Source organism: Lycorma delicatula, chromosome 12 (genome assembly GCF_047948215.1).
Source record: "Lycorma delicatula isolate Av1 chromosome 12, ASM4794821v1, whole genome shotgun sequence".
NCBI classification, from domain to species: domain Eukaryota; kingdom Metazoa; phylum Arthropoda; class Insecta; order Hemiptera; family Fulgoridae; genus Lycorma; species Lycorma delicatula.
Window position 1 is genome coordinate 28,535,589 of NC_134466.1, and position 13,817 is coordinate 28,549,405.

At 30.1% G+C, this 13,817-nt stretch overlaps 1 protein-coding gene across 1 annotated transcript; it reads right to left on the reverse strand.

The window, feature by feature from the left end:
* Positions 1 to 824: 824 nt before the first annotated feature.
* LOC142333380 (uncharacterized) lies at positions 825 to 13,773 on the reverse strand. The gene is made up of 4 exons (XM_075380402.1): positions 13,532 to 13,773; positions 8,550 to 8,649; positions 4,462 to 4,563; positions 825 to 1,007 (listed from the first exon to the last, which is right to left on the reverse strand). The coding sequence occupies exons 1-4, from the start codon at positions 13,771 to 13,773 to the stop codon at positions 825 to 827; spliced, it is 627 nt and encodes a 208-aa protein (XP_075236517.1).
* Positions 13,774 to 13,817: the final 44 nt, after the last annotated feature.

Genomic DNA, 13,817 nt, shown 5'->3' on the forward strand with positions numbered 1-13,817 from the left:
GTTCTTTTCTCTAAGTTTAATATAGAATCTAATGAGTAATAAAAACAGAAATATGCAAAGAATATTCAATTTCAACAAAAACTTGGTGCCCTAAAAATTTGCCATTCTAGACAGGAAAATACACAATACATGTGTATGCTACAGACAGATTTATAATTTCTGGTTTAACTTTAGTTTTTGACTTTACCTTTTTATTCAGCTTTTTGTCTAGAAAGGCTTCAGAAAGAGAAGGAGTATTGGTTTGGTTGGACACCAAATACAACTGGTTTAAAGCTGAGCATACACTAAGTGCCTCCTGAGTGATTTTTTTTGGGGTGGGCTGAGTTTTTGTCATAATTTTACCTGCTTATGATATAAATCACAAATGAATTGATATTTTATATTCACATCGTGTAGATTTTTTAAAAATTTCATCAAGCTTACCTTCATCCTAGAGAAAACGTATGTGCAAAAAAATAACTGTGGAACTTAAAAGTGTACGAGTATTACAATTTATCTCAAGAATATATACTGTATAAATATAGTTTTTGTAATACACATAGTTCTTCAAATTATGGAGTAGTTCAGTTTTTATTTAACAAAAGCAATCCTGAGTAGAATTACGAAATTCTTTTAGCTCTTAGTGCAGTAAGAGTGACTGTACGTTTATCATAAATTTATAACTATTCATACTTGGCATTTCTTTCATTGTGTTATTCAACACATTGAAAAATAATTCTGAAAAATCTATAGTCCAGACAACTTTATTGATGAGTATGTAAGCATGCACAGTGTGCATGTGTGTGTGTGAATGCTCACAAACTCACAACTGATTATTAATAATATTACTGTAAAGAATAATTTACCATTGAAAATGTATTCATATTCAACATAAAACCATTTAAACCGAATGGTTTTAATCCTAACATTTTAGTTGAGCGGATCATCATCATTAAAATTGAAGTTTTAAACCATTTTGGTTTATCAACCCAGTTACATTCATATAAGGCTATTCTCATATTTTCACCCTGAAATTTTACAAAAAGTTAAATATTATAAAACATTTAAAATAATTAATTTCTCTCTTTATTTTGTACAATTGGCAATACACATTGGTTCCAGACAGGGGTGCACTAGTAAATTTTTCAGCACCAGAACATTTGATTTTGTATTTAGCAGACTCAAGAATATACAATAATAGTAATAATATACAATAATACATGACAATAATAGTATGAAAAATGCATATTCATTATTTATGTTTACACAAATAAGGATAAGCAAAACTTATTTTTTTCATGTCAAATATTAATTTTTACAATAATTTAGATTTCAAGCGACTTATTTCAAAATCATTTGCCTATGGATATATAAAAGCAAGGATCATTTTAATGTGGTCTGATGTTTATAATTTAGGTTATACTTAATTTTTTATAGCCTCTAAGTTAAAACAGAGGTTTTGTAAAAGTGCAATTTTTTATTTCTCCCAAAAAGCAGCAACAGAACACATCCCAGTACACCCGTAACATCTAACATAAGTACCCTATATTCCTACACAATTGATAAAATTCTTCTTTTCTAAAAAACAATGAAACTGTATGGATTATTGATCTTTCACACAAATATAAAGATCTATTTCTTAACATACACAGCATGAATAAGTAGTATGTAAAATTATTCCTCTTAGATATTTCCTTTCAATGACAAGGTGTTTATTATCCTAAGGTTGTTTCTGATACATTACACCCCAATGTCTCTGTTTTACTAACTCGTTTCTTCCTCTGCTTTCCTTAGATACAGTAATGGTTGAATTTCACCATACTTTAGTCTGAGCTCTCCATTTTTATTCTTGGGATCCTGTAAAGGCTATATTGGGTAAATAATACTCAATAAGTCTCTGCACCAAAACAGTTGCTTCTGCTCAGTGCTTGCTGCAGCTGTACTTTCCCTTTTAATTCTTCTTCTAATATGTTACTTTTAAGAAGAAAGGAAAACACTTTCAATAAAACTATAGGAACTTACAAATATAGGATAAATTTCTAAAAGGATTGAGGAATTGAAAGCCTGCAAAAAATGATTACTCCCTTATGAAAAACATTTTGGCATATTAATATATAATAAATCTGATGAATGAAATTAGGTTTTTTAAAAACCATTGTTTAAAAAAATTTTTTAAATTATCAGCATTAAAAAGTTATTACATTTTACTATTAAAAAATATCCCACATTCTGTATGATTACTTTAGTAACACATTTTCATTCACAGGTAATTGTATTGTGTTGTTTTTTTATTCCTATTTTTGTTAATCAAGGATGCATTATGGGAGATAATTGTGATTTAATATTATAATGGCTTATAGCAAATTTTGTTAGCACCTTTTTTAAGAATGCGTACAGAGAATGTCTGAAAAGTTCCTGAACTAAATTAAATAAAAATACAGATTTAAAGATAAACGAATTTACTCACATCAGCCCTCTACATAGAACCCTTCTCTAGTTATGCACTCGTTGCAGCGCCGTAGAGCCGTCAAGCGCTTTGGAGAAATCACTTTGTGGGATCGCCTCCAACTGCTCGGTGCGAGCCCTTTGGATGGACGGAATGTCGTCGTAAAAACGGCCTTTCGGGAACAGAAAATAGTCTGTTGGAACCAAGTCGGGTGTATAGGACGGCTGGGATAAGACGGTGATTTGATTTGCGACGTAATAACTGTTGCTATGTGTGCCGGGGTATTGTCGTGCAAGAGAGTCCATCTGCCCGGATCCCGGTAGTCGTGCCGGATTCGACGAATGAGACGCATACTTCCAAATAGAATTTTGAATTCATGGTTTGATTAGGTGGGGCAAAGTCATGCTGAATCAGGCCCTTTGAGTCGAAGAATGCAATCAACATCGTTTTTATTCCTGATACTTGCTGCCTGACATTCGCCGGCCTTTGTGTTTCAGGACTCAATCAAGCAGCGAATTGACGTTTCGTTTCCATATCATACATGAAGCAGCAGCTTTCACCCCCAGTTAGAATTGTTTTCAAAAAATTCGGGTCGCTATCGGTAGTTTCAACGAAGTCTTAAGCGCAAGAAAGACGCATGTTTTTGTTCTTCGGTCAAGAAATGTGGAACGAAACGGGAGCAACCTTTCGGCGGTTCATTTTTTCTGTTAGAATTGTACGTATCACGTCTTTACCGATGTTTAGCGCTTCTGCTATGGCCCGAAGGAAAAATTAGGTTGTTCGAGGAGGAGCGCGCGCACTTTCGCAACGTTTTCGTCATGAACAGCTGCTGACGGCCTCTTGCTTCGTTCATCGTCATCCAGCGACTCTCTACCATCTTTAAACCGCTTCCACCAAGTGCATGTTGTAGTACGAGATGTGGCGTAATCACCGAATGCTTGCTGTATCATAGAATGTGTCAACGAAAACCTTTTGAAGTCGAACATAAAATTTTATCGCGTTTTTCTGTTCCATGTCGCTAGCTCGCATAAGGTCACATGAACACAATGTACGCGGCCGAATATAATTCGAGACTGCAGTGACTAAATGTGATGAAATTTTGCGCACACACTTGTCTGACATTGTACATAGTTCCTTGGTTATCCGAGAGACGGCACAACTTGTATCAACTACAGAAATTTAGTTAGTGAATTTTTCAGATCTACTGTGTACTTTTATTTGTTTTTCAAAATATTCTACATTACTGTTAATTTGTATAATGTCGTGCAGAAAATTATCTGAAAAATTCATTCATTCAATCCATATGCTTATTAACAATAAGGATGTATCTATCTGGTGCATAATCCATTTATTTCATTATTTTTACAATGAAATACAAATTAAAAGAGTACATTATTAACGTACTTATATTCAAATTTGATGAAGATTATAGTTTAGTGCTAGACGTGAGCTGGGCAGAAAGGAGAAAATAGCTTTTTTTTCAATTTACCAAAATATTTTTTACGTAGATATGCTTTTATGTTAAACAAGAATATTGTTAATTTATCATACAAGTTACATGTTACCTAATTGATACTACCAATTAATCATCCAAAAAATAACAAATAAATAATAATTTTAAAGAAAACTTTGAAAAACAAAGTAGCAAACTTTTTTTTTTATAATTTTAAACTATCAAGACATGAAAATCAACTTATTTCAAATAACTTTTATTAAACATTAGTTTAAATATTAAAAATAAATCTCATTAAGCAAATGAGATTTGATTACCCTACTGAGGTTATCTCAACCTTTTTTTCTGGGGATCCCAGGTTTGAATCGCGTTCATATTTGGCATCTTTCCTGTGCCACAAAATTTAATTTCCATTCTCATGTGCAACCTTTCTTAGCTTCTGTGGTGAATTAATTCACGAAGCAAAATATCCACTATGATTGAAATTTCCTTGTTTGTTTATTAAAAACATTTTTGGTAGACATTATTGATTTTGAATAAGACCACTCATTCAAAATATTTACTTAATTATATAATTACTTACCTCATCAACTATTTTCTGTCCACAGGACAGGTAGAAATATAGAACAATTACTGCAGATGATAAAAACAAAGCATACTCGACTATTTGTATGATGCTGTTTGTCTGAAAGTATATTAAAAAAAATTTAAATAAATTTTTTTATTTTAAATTTTAAATAAATTTGTTGGGAGATATCTTTTACACAGATCAGTACACACACAGGTTAGTAAAAGGTCTTGCTATTTATTAAAAATAGCAAGAAAAGCATAATAAGACTATTTCTCATATGCCAAATAAATGTGATTAGTACATGAAAATAGCTCTGTTGTTTGGTTTGATACAAGTGGATTTGGTTATTTTTTAAATAATAAGTGATTATTGCTTTTTTTTGCAAAGTTTGCAGATTCATGGATAAGTTAAAAGTTTTAACTTACTAAATTCAGACAATATGATTCATTCATATTTAAGGAATGCAATTTGATAAACCAGTTTTGTATCTTGCAAACTCATCCTGACTTTTTACTAAGGTATATCTTTAAAAAAATTGTGAGCTGCTTTTCTAATACTAGTAAATAAGCTTTTTCATCAATAAGAAATGCAGAACTAAATTGAATCCTATTCTGAAATAACAAAACATTTAAAAGTAATTTTTTTTTGTTATCTTTGCTATTTAAAAATTAGGAAATGGCTCTGTCAATAGGTAATTTTTTTCCTAAAGCCACGTTGCAGTTTTTTCAATATATTATGCATTTCAACAAATTTTATAATCTTTTTTTCATAATTTTTCTAACACTTTTGAAAGCTGTAAATTTTTTAAATTCACAAGATATTTTCTAAGATTTGGCTGAAATACAATGCACAATGAAACATAACAGGAGAAAAAAAGTCACACAAAGCCCAATTTTTATAGTTTAATTCTTTTACTACTCTCATTCAAAAAACTCATTGATCCATGCTCTCTCATTTCCATCAGTCACAATTGTTATTGACAATTTCTGTTAGTATGCCTTCTATATCAACTTGCCTACAACAACCAGTAGCGAGTGAATTTTTAATAGGAGAAAAAGTGAATGCTAGTGACATTTATAGACGTCTAAAATCCATTTATGGCAATGAAACTGTTGATCAAAATACTGTGAATAAATGGGCAGTAAAATTTTGTATACCAGAAATTGGTAAAGCAAATATTTAAGATGAACCTTGTTGGGGTTGATCAGGTTCTATGATAGATGAGAAGCACCAGAAGGTGGTGAATGAATCATTTCAAAACGACTGTCGCATTACACAACAATGCATCGCCACCCAAAAAGGCATATCGATAGAATGAGTAGGATATATTATTGCACATTTGGGCTAATGTAAATTCTGTGTTTGCATGGCTAAACTTACGGCCGGGGGTTTAAAAACCTGAAGAAAAGGTGTCAGATGAATCGGTGGTACTTAGAGAAGCTTGAGAAAGACGAGGTAAAGAAGATTTTTGAGGAGGATATCGCAAGAGGTCTGAGTAAAAAAGATAAGGTAGAAAATGTAGAAGAAGAATGGGAGAATGTTAAAAAGGAAATTCTTAAATCAGCAGAAGCGAACTTAGGCAGAACAAAGAGAACTGGTAGAAAACCTTGGGCTTCGGACGATATATTGCAACTGATGGATGAACGTAGAAAATATAAGAATGCTAGTGATGAAGAAAGTAAAAGGAACTATCAACAATTAAGAAATACTATAAACAGGAAGTGCAAACTAGTGAAAGAAGAGTGGATTAAAGAAAAGTGTTCAGAAGTGGAAAGAGAAATGAACATTGATAAAGTAGACAGAGAATACAGGAAAGTTAAGGAAAATTTTGGGATACATAAATTAAAATCTAACAATGTGTTAAACAAAGACGGTACACCAATTTATAATACGAAAGGTAAAGTCGATAGGTGGGTGGAATATATCGAAGAGTTATACGAAAGAAATGAATTAGAAAATGGTGTTATAGAGGAAGAAGAGGAGGATGAAAAGGGAGAAACAATACTGAGATCTGAATTTAACAGAGCATTAAAAGATTTAAATGGCAGAAAGGCTCCTGGAATAGACAGAATACTTGTAGAATTACTGCGCAGTGCAGGTGACGAAGCGATTGATAGATTGTACAAACTGGTGTGTAATATTTATGAAAAAGGGGAAGGTCCGTCAGACTTCAAAAAAAGTTTTATAGTCATGATACCAAAGAAAGCAAAGCAAGGGCAGATAAATGTGAAGAAAAATTACTTTAATTAGTCGTGCATCAAAAATCTTAACTAGAATTCTATACAGAAGAATAGAGAGGAGAGTGGAAGAAGTGTTAGAAGACCATTTTGGTTTCAGGAAAGGTATAGGGACAAGGGAAGCAATTTTAGGCCTCAGATTAATAGTAGAAGGAAGATTAAAAGAAAAACAAACGACATACTTGGCATTTATAGACCTAGAAAAGGCATTCGATAACGTAGACTGGAATGAAATGTTCAGCATTAAAAAAAAATTAGGGTTCAAATACAGAGATAGAAGAACAATTGCTAGCATTTACAGGAACCAAACAGCAACAGTAATAATTGAAGAACATAAGAAAGAAGCTGTAATAAGAAAGGGTGTCCGACAAGGATGTTCCCTATCCCCATTACTTTTTAATCTTTACATGGAACTAGCAGTTAATGATGTTAAAGAACAATTAAGATACGGAGTAACAGTACAAGGTGAAAAGATAAAGATGCTACGATTAGCTGATGATATAGTAATTCTAGCTGAGAGTAAAAAGAATTTAGAAGAAACAATGAATGGGATGGATGAAGTCCTACGCAAGAACTACCGCATGAAAATAAACAAGAACAAAACAAAAGTAATGAAATGTAGTAGAAATAACAAAGATGGACCACTGAATGTGAAAATAAGAGGAGAAAAGATTATGGAGGTAGAAGAATTTCGTTATTTGGGAAGTAGAATTACTAAAGATGGACGAAGCAGGAGCGATATAAAATGCCGAATAGCACAGGCGAAACGAGTCTTCAGTCAGAACTATAATTTGTTTACATCAAAAATTAATTTAAACGTCAGGAAAAGATTTTTGAAAGTATATTTTTGGAGCGTCGCTTTATACGGAAGTGAAACTTGGATGATCGGATTACCTGAGAAGAAAAGATAGAGGCTTTTGTAATGTGGTGCTATAGGAGAATGTTAAAAATCAGGTGGGTGGATAAAGTGACAAATGAAGAGGTGTTGCGGCAAATAGATGAAGAAAGAAGCATTTGGAAAAATATAGCTAAACGAAGAGACAGACTTATAGGCCACATATTAAGGCATCCTGGAATAGTCGCTTTAATATTGGAGGGACAGGTAGAAGGAAAAAATTGTGTAGGCAGGCTACGTTTGGAATATGTGAAACAAATTGTTAGGATGAAGGATATAGAGGGTATATCAAAATGAAACGACTAGCACTGGATAGGGAAATCTTGGAGAGCTGCATCAGACCAGTCAAATGACTGAAGAAAAAAAAATAACTCTATTAAGGCAGAATGTTAATAGACTCTTAAGGCAAAGTCTTAGATTCATTCAACCAAACTGTTTCTTTCATTAAAATTAGCTTATCTTTTAGAGCTGGTCATCTTAAAAATTACCTCAGCTACTTTCTTATCAAGATATTTAATGACTTAATTAATGTTCAAAGCTTTAAAAATAAATGGATGATTTAAAAAAAAAAAAATATAGTACGTTTTTTCAATTTCCCTAACGTAACATTTTTTTTCTAACAATTGAATGTTTTTCAAAAAAAAAACATATATATATATATATATATATATTAATAAAAAAATGTATAGCTTATATAGATAATTTGAATATACCTTTTAGTAAAAATTTCACCTAATTTACAAGTATAGCATTTTCATATATAAATGAACAAATAGCGTTTTACCAAGATGGCAAAAAAGGAGCACTTTCTTCTTTCTTACCTCAATAACATATGACGTAAACAAATTTAAATAACACTAAAAAGATTTAGAAATTAACTAGTAAAAATTTGATGTGACATTCATTAAAATTACCAATCAGTTTTTTTTTTAAATTAAAAAATGTAATTCTTTTAATATTCTAATTACCTCAGCAATCCAAAATAAGCACATACAGCCCAGTAGACAAACAGTTTCATTTAAAATTAATGAACTTATGCTCACACTTTTATTTAAACTTTTATGCATCCTGAAAACAAAGTAATTGTTTATTTATTTTCCTTCACTGTTTCAATGATACAGAAACATTATTTTGTACCCAAGAGTGAAAAATCTTGCAAAGTAATTTTTACCTTCATTAATGGCTATTCAAATATTGAGTGGGCTGAAAAATTGAACATGTGTTTAAGCTACTTTAAGAATGAAAAAGGTGTTCAATTACAGATGAAATTTCTCCATCAAAAATTTTGTTTAATGTAGAAAATTATATTCTAAAATATGAAAAATTAGCATTATTTTATTTTCCATTTTATTTTATTTATCAATTTTTTTTTTTTTTAATTTATATTCAACTAATTTCAGACAGGTTTGTAGAAACTAAAATAACTAATGTAACATTTAATATCAACCTTTTCATTATATTTGTAAACATGATATTGTTACAGAACTGTCTACACTTCTTTTAGCTGATAATAATGATGAGTCATTTTTAGTTTTAATCTTAACTGCCTTTCTATGAAATTAATGTCACCGATTGTCTTCCTGTTTTTGTCTAGATTAAAATTATTGGGGTCCTGCATATCCTTGCATTTTTAATTACAATTATGTCATTCATAAAGCAAATTATCATTAATTCATTGGTGCATATTGTCAATGAAGATTTCAGGTGACTTATGATTTATAACTAACTGTACTGCTTTCTTCACTTCATCATTTAAATAAGTTTCTTTGATGTTACGTTTGAGATTGAAAAATAGGTGACAATTACTAGCGAGTGCTAAAGCAAAGTTTATGAAATATCTAAGATTTATATTTGTAGAAAATGAGAAAGGGCCTTGTGATGCATTTTTGGACATTTTAAATAACACTGATCAATATAAAATTTGGGACTGAAAAAGGAGTAGGTGTTCTTTCTATATAGTATTCTATGTGCTGAATCTGAATATGTATACTGAAACAACCCATCACGTAATGTTCTTAAGATACAACCCCTTAAATTATTTGTTCCATCATTCGTGGAACAAACAACACAAATAAGTTAGTATGTCTAGTTAGTTGTGGTCTAGTTAGTAGTATGTCTAGTTAGTATGTTAGTTTAGTTGTGGTAGTGATTTTATAAAATGCAAATTATAAACATTGTTTCATAAGTGATGCCATAGATTTAGTGAAAGATTTTTATGACAGAACAATTTTGGGTATTATTTTATTGAACATCAAGATTTAAGTTGTACAAGTGTGTTTCACACTGTGTTTTATAGCACTACGTGGTGAAACAATTTTATGAACTATTTTAAGTAATTAAATATTTATAAAGTGAAACTTAATAATTTTTGTAATTAAGTAAGTATTTTTGTAATATTTCAGTTTAATTTCATTCATTAAAACATTTTGAATTTTACAATGAATAAAAATTGGACTTGTAAAAATTCTCCAAATATTTTTTGTTATGTTTGCAGAGAATTCACCACAAAAAGTCAATAAAAACCAATATCGAATCTGCAGAAAACTGCTTACAAAACAATATTTTGACTATCTCTTGGGAGACTGAGATAAATCCTGGGGTCCACATGAAGCATGCATCAAGTGCTACGTTAAATTAACCTGGTAGTTAAAGGAGAAACACAGCATTTGCCTTTTGGCGTAGCTATGATTTGGCGAGAGCCTACTAAACATTATGATGACTGCTATTTCTGGTTAACAAATGTTACTGGTTTCAATTCAAACAATAAAAGCAGTATTGCATACCCAAATGTTCATTCAGCTATGAAACCTTCAGTTGATTTAGCAATTCCGATTATTCCAACTTCTTAGAAAGATATTTCTTATTCCCTAGAAGGCTCAATCGATGAATCCTCAACTTAATAATTTAAGATATTAATTACATTCCTAAAAAAATCAAATATTGAACCTCATCTCATCACACAAGCAGAACTGAGCGACCTAATTTGTGACTTGTATTTGTCGAAGCAACATGCAGAACTCCTAGGTTCATGTCTTAAAGAATGGAATTTATTAAACAAGGACACTAAAATTTCAGTTTATATAGATCGAAAACAAAATTTACTGAATTACTTTAGAAGAGATGGTTTAATTTGTTGCTGCCATGATGTTAGGGGGCTAATGTCTGAAACGAACACTGAATATGTTATTCATGATTGGTGTTTATTTGTCGACTCATCAAAAAGCTTAAAGGCAGTGTTGTTGCATAACTCGAATAAGTTTCTTCTATGTGTGCTACCGCTAGCACATCTGTAGGAATGAAAGAAACATATGAAAGTATGTCAAACATTTTAAAAGCTGTTAAGTATGATGAACATTCATGGCAAATTATTGCTGACCTGAAAGTGATAGTGCTTCTTCTCAGTCTCCAGAGTGGCTTTACAAAATATATGTGTTTCTTGTGTTTATGGGATAGTCAGGCTACAGATAAACATTATGCAGTTAAATACTGGCCAAAAAAAAATTAGTTTACCCCAGAAAAGGTAAATGTTGTGAATATTCACCTTGTTAAAGCAGATCATATTATTTTACCACCTCTACACATAAAACTAAACCTGATGAAGAATTTTGTAAAAGCATTTTGTATTTAGCTGAGTTTTTTCACAATTAAGCGAAGCCAAATTAAAAGAGGGAGGACTATTTATCAGGCTACAAACAAATAAATTAATTCGTGAAAATATATTTGTGAGAAAACTGAATCCTAAAGAACTAGCAGCATGGAGGTCATATGTCGTTACTGGTTTTCTTCGAAACAAAAAATCTAAAATCCATGATCAGCTTATAAATGAACTCTTAGTGAACTATGAAAATTTTGGCTGCAGAATGTCATTGAAAATTCATTTTTTACATTCTCATTTGAATTTTTCCCAAAAAAAGTCCAAACTTTTAAACTTGGGTAACACCAGCGACAAACAAATAAAAGGTTCCACCAAGATATATTGCAGATGGAACAACATTATCAAGGAGATGGTTTGAATCTATGATGAGCGACTACTACTGGATGATAAAAAGAAAAGACTTCACTGACCCCAAAAAGAAAACAAGAAAAAAAAGTAAGATAAAAGTAAATGTCTGCAAAATAAAGGTAGGAATTTTATTTGTAATTATTATTATTATTATTTTTGTATTTTATTATTTAAGAATTTTCTCAATATTAAAGTGTCATAACCAAAAACCTGAGGGTGATAAAGAAAAACTGATTTCATTATGAGATTCAGCATAAAAATACATTCTAATTCACCTACTTTTATCTCAGTTCCAAATTTTTTTTTTTTTTTTGTTGACCTGTGTAATCAACTTTTTCAAAACATCTCCCCAGTAATTTATTTCAAATAAAATTTAAAGATTTTTATTTACAGATATAATTTTATTCTGTCAACAATTTTTTTAATCTAAATAAAAAAACTAATAAAAAAAAAAATCATTTAATTTTCTATATCCGATTTAAAATATACAACTATGTATTTAAATAATTTTTATTAACTTCTTATAAACTGTTATTTATTCTGTGTTATCATTTTTATTTAATATCTTTACATACTTTTTATTTTCAAATATTACTCAAAATATGGAATGAACAATTTTCATTATTATGTTTTTTTATTGCATAAATCATTTTGTGATATTGGCTATGATGACAAATAGTCATCTGCATTTGAAAAATATTTGTTATTTTCCTTTGATCAATCCTGGCAAATGCAAGGTTCTTCTTTTTCTTGTTGATTAGCATACCTACCTCTTTCTGATGTGATATATGTATAATATTTAATTATTCACTAACTAGAATGAAATATTTAGTTATGTAATTATTGCTTACATAATTACAATTTTTATTAATATTCCTTTTATAATATAACATATTTAAATATAATAAAGTAAAGTAAACATAATAAAGTAATAATTAAAAAAAAACACACTTCTACAGTTCTGTGCAAGAAGACCAACATTTCGTTTCTGACATTCTCACTATTTCACAGTCAGAAATATACTGATTTTCAGAGTGCAATGCACTACTACATCCGATTAACGAGTAAACCCTCCACACAAGCATCAAGTTTCAACTCATTCATCACTGTGACTCACTGCATAATCATGTATGAAAAATACACCACTGCATAATCAACCTCAAATTTTTTTTCAACTTTAAATAGAGCGTAACTAAAAGAAAAGACTCAACCAATCGTCATCAAATTTTCACATGCACAATTTCAGATACTATTACACATATCAAAATTTCATTGAAATTGATCTAGTAGTTCTGGGTTTTGAGCCACAAATTTTTATACATAGGTCTATATATTATATATTATATGTGTAAGGAAACCTCAATTTAAGTGAATTGTATTTTCCTACTCCTCATATCTCAGAATATAAAGAAAATTCATTTTCACTCTCCACTCCCACTTTTCAACCAAAAGTAATACCGTATCTCTTCTAAATCGGTAAAAATGAATTCATTAAATACATTTTAATGAAATAAAATGTTGTTTATATGTTCACTATTTGGTGCCTTTCAGTGGGCAGCTTAGCATAATATTGTTATGCATAGCTTATTAAGCAATGTAAACCCATTTCATTTCACACTTTCTCTAGTAAACCTGTCAAGCAATGTTTGTCATTCTTAAAGATTCCCAAGCAATTTTGGAAATGACCTATGATACATGTCTGGTCACCTCTAACTGTTGCACTTAAACTACATTTAATCAACTAAAAGTCATTAACAAATATTGTACTAAATTCATTATTGACTTATTAAAATTATTATCTTTCTAAAAGAAATATTTTTGAAATTCTTACCTGTAAACACATAATTTTCAAATGTTTACAGTTTTTAAACATAATGTTAATTGTAAATGACCACCATCCAAATGCAACAATTTGATACTGCTATTAGTGATGTCTGGAAAACTTACCTGTAAATGTATTTTTGATGATCTGCAACTTGTTTAAGATATTTTTTCAACCGATATTTAAATATATTCTTAAAATTCATCTCAGATTCTGTTATAAAATTATTATTTTCATTAAAACTTTGATTATTTAAATTAGTTTGTAGTTCTAATTCTTTATTTGTAATTAAATAATTATATATAATATCATCTATTTCATTTATTAATATACAAAACAACTGAATTTCTCTTTTCAAATGATACATTGATATTGTTGATGTCGATATAATACAAAAAGCATCAATGCTTG

Coding starts and splice junctions, on each gene's coding strand:
- LOC142333380 (XM_075380402.1), bottom strand. CDS start 13,773: ATGTATCATTTGAAAAGAGAAATTCAGTTGTTTTGTATATTAATAAAT. Junction 8,650..13,531: donor CATCAAAAATACATTTACAG/GTAAGTTTTCCA, acceptor CTTTGTTTTCAG/GATGCATAAAAGTTTAAATA. Junction 4,564..8,549: donor GCTTATTTTGGATTGCTGAG/GTAATTAGAATA, acceptor ATATACTTTCAG/ACAAACAGCATCATACAAAT.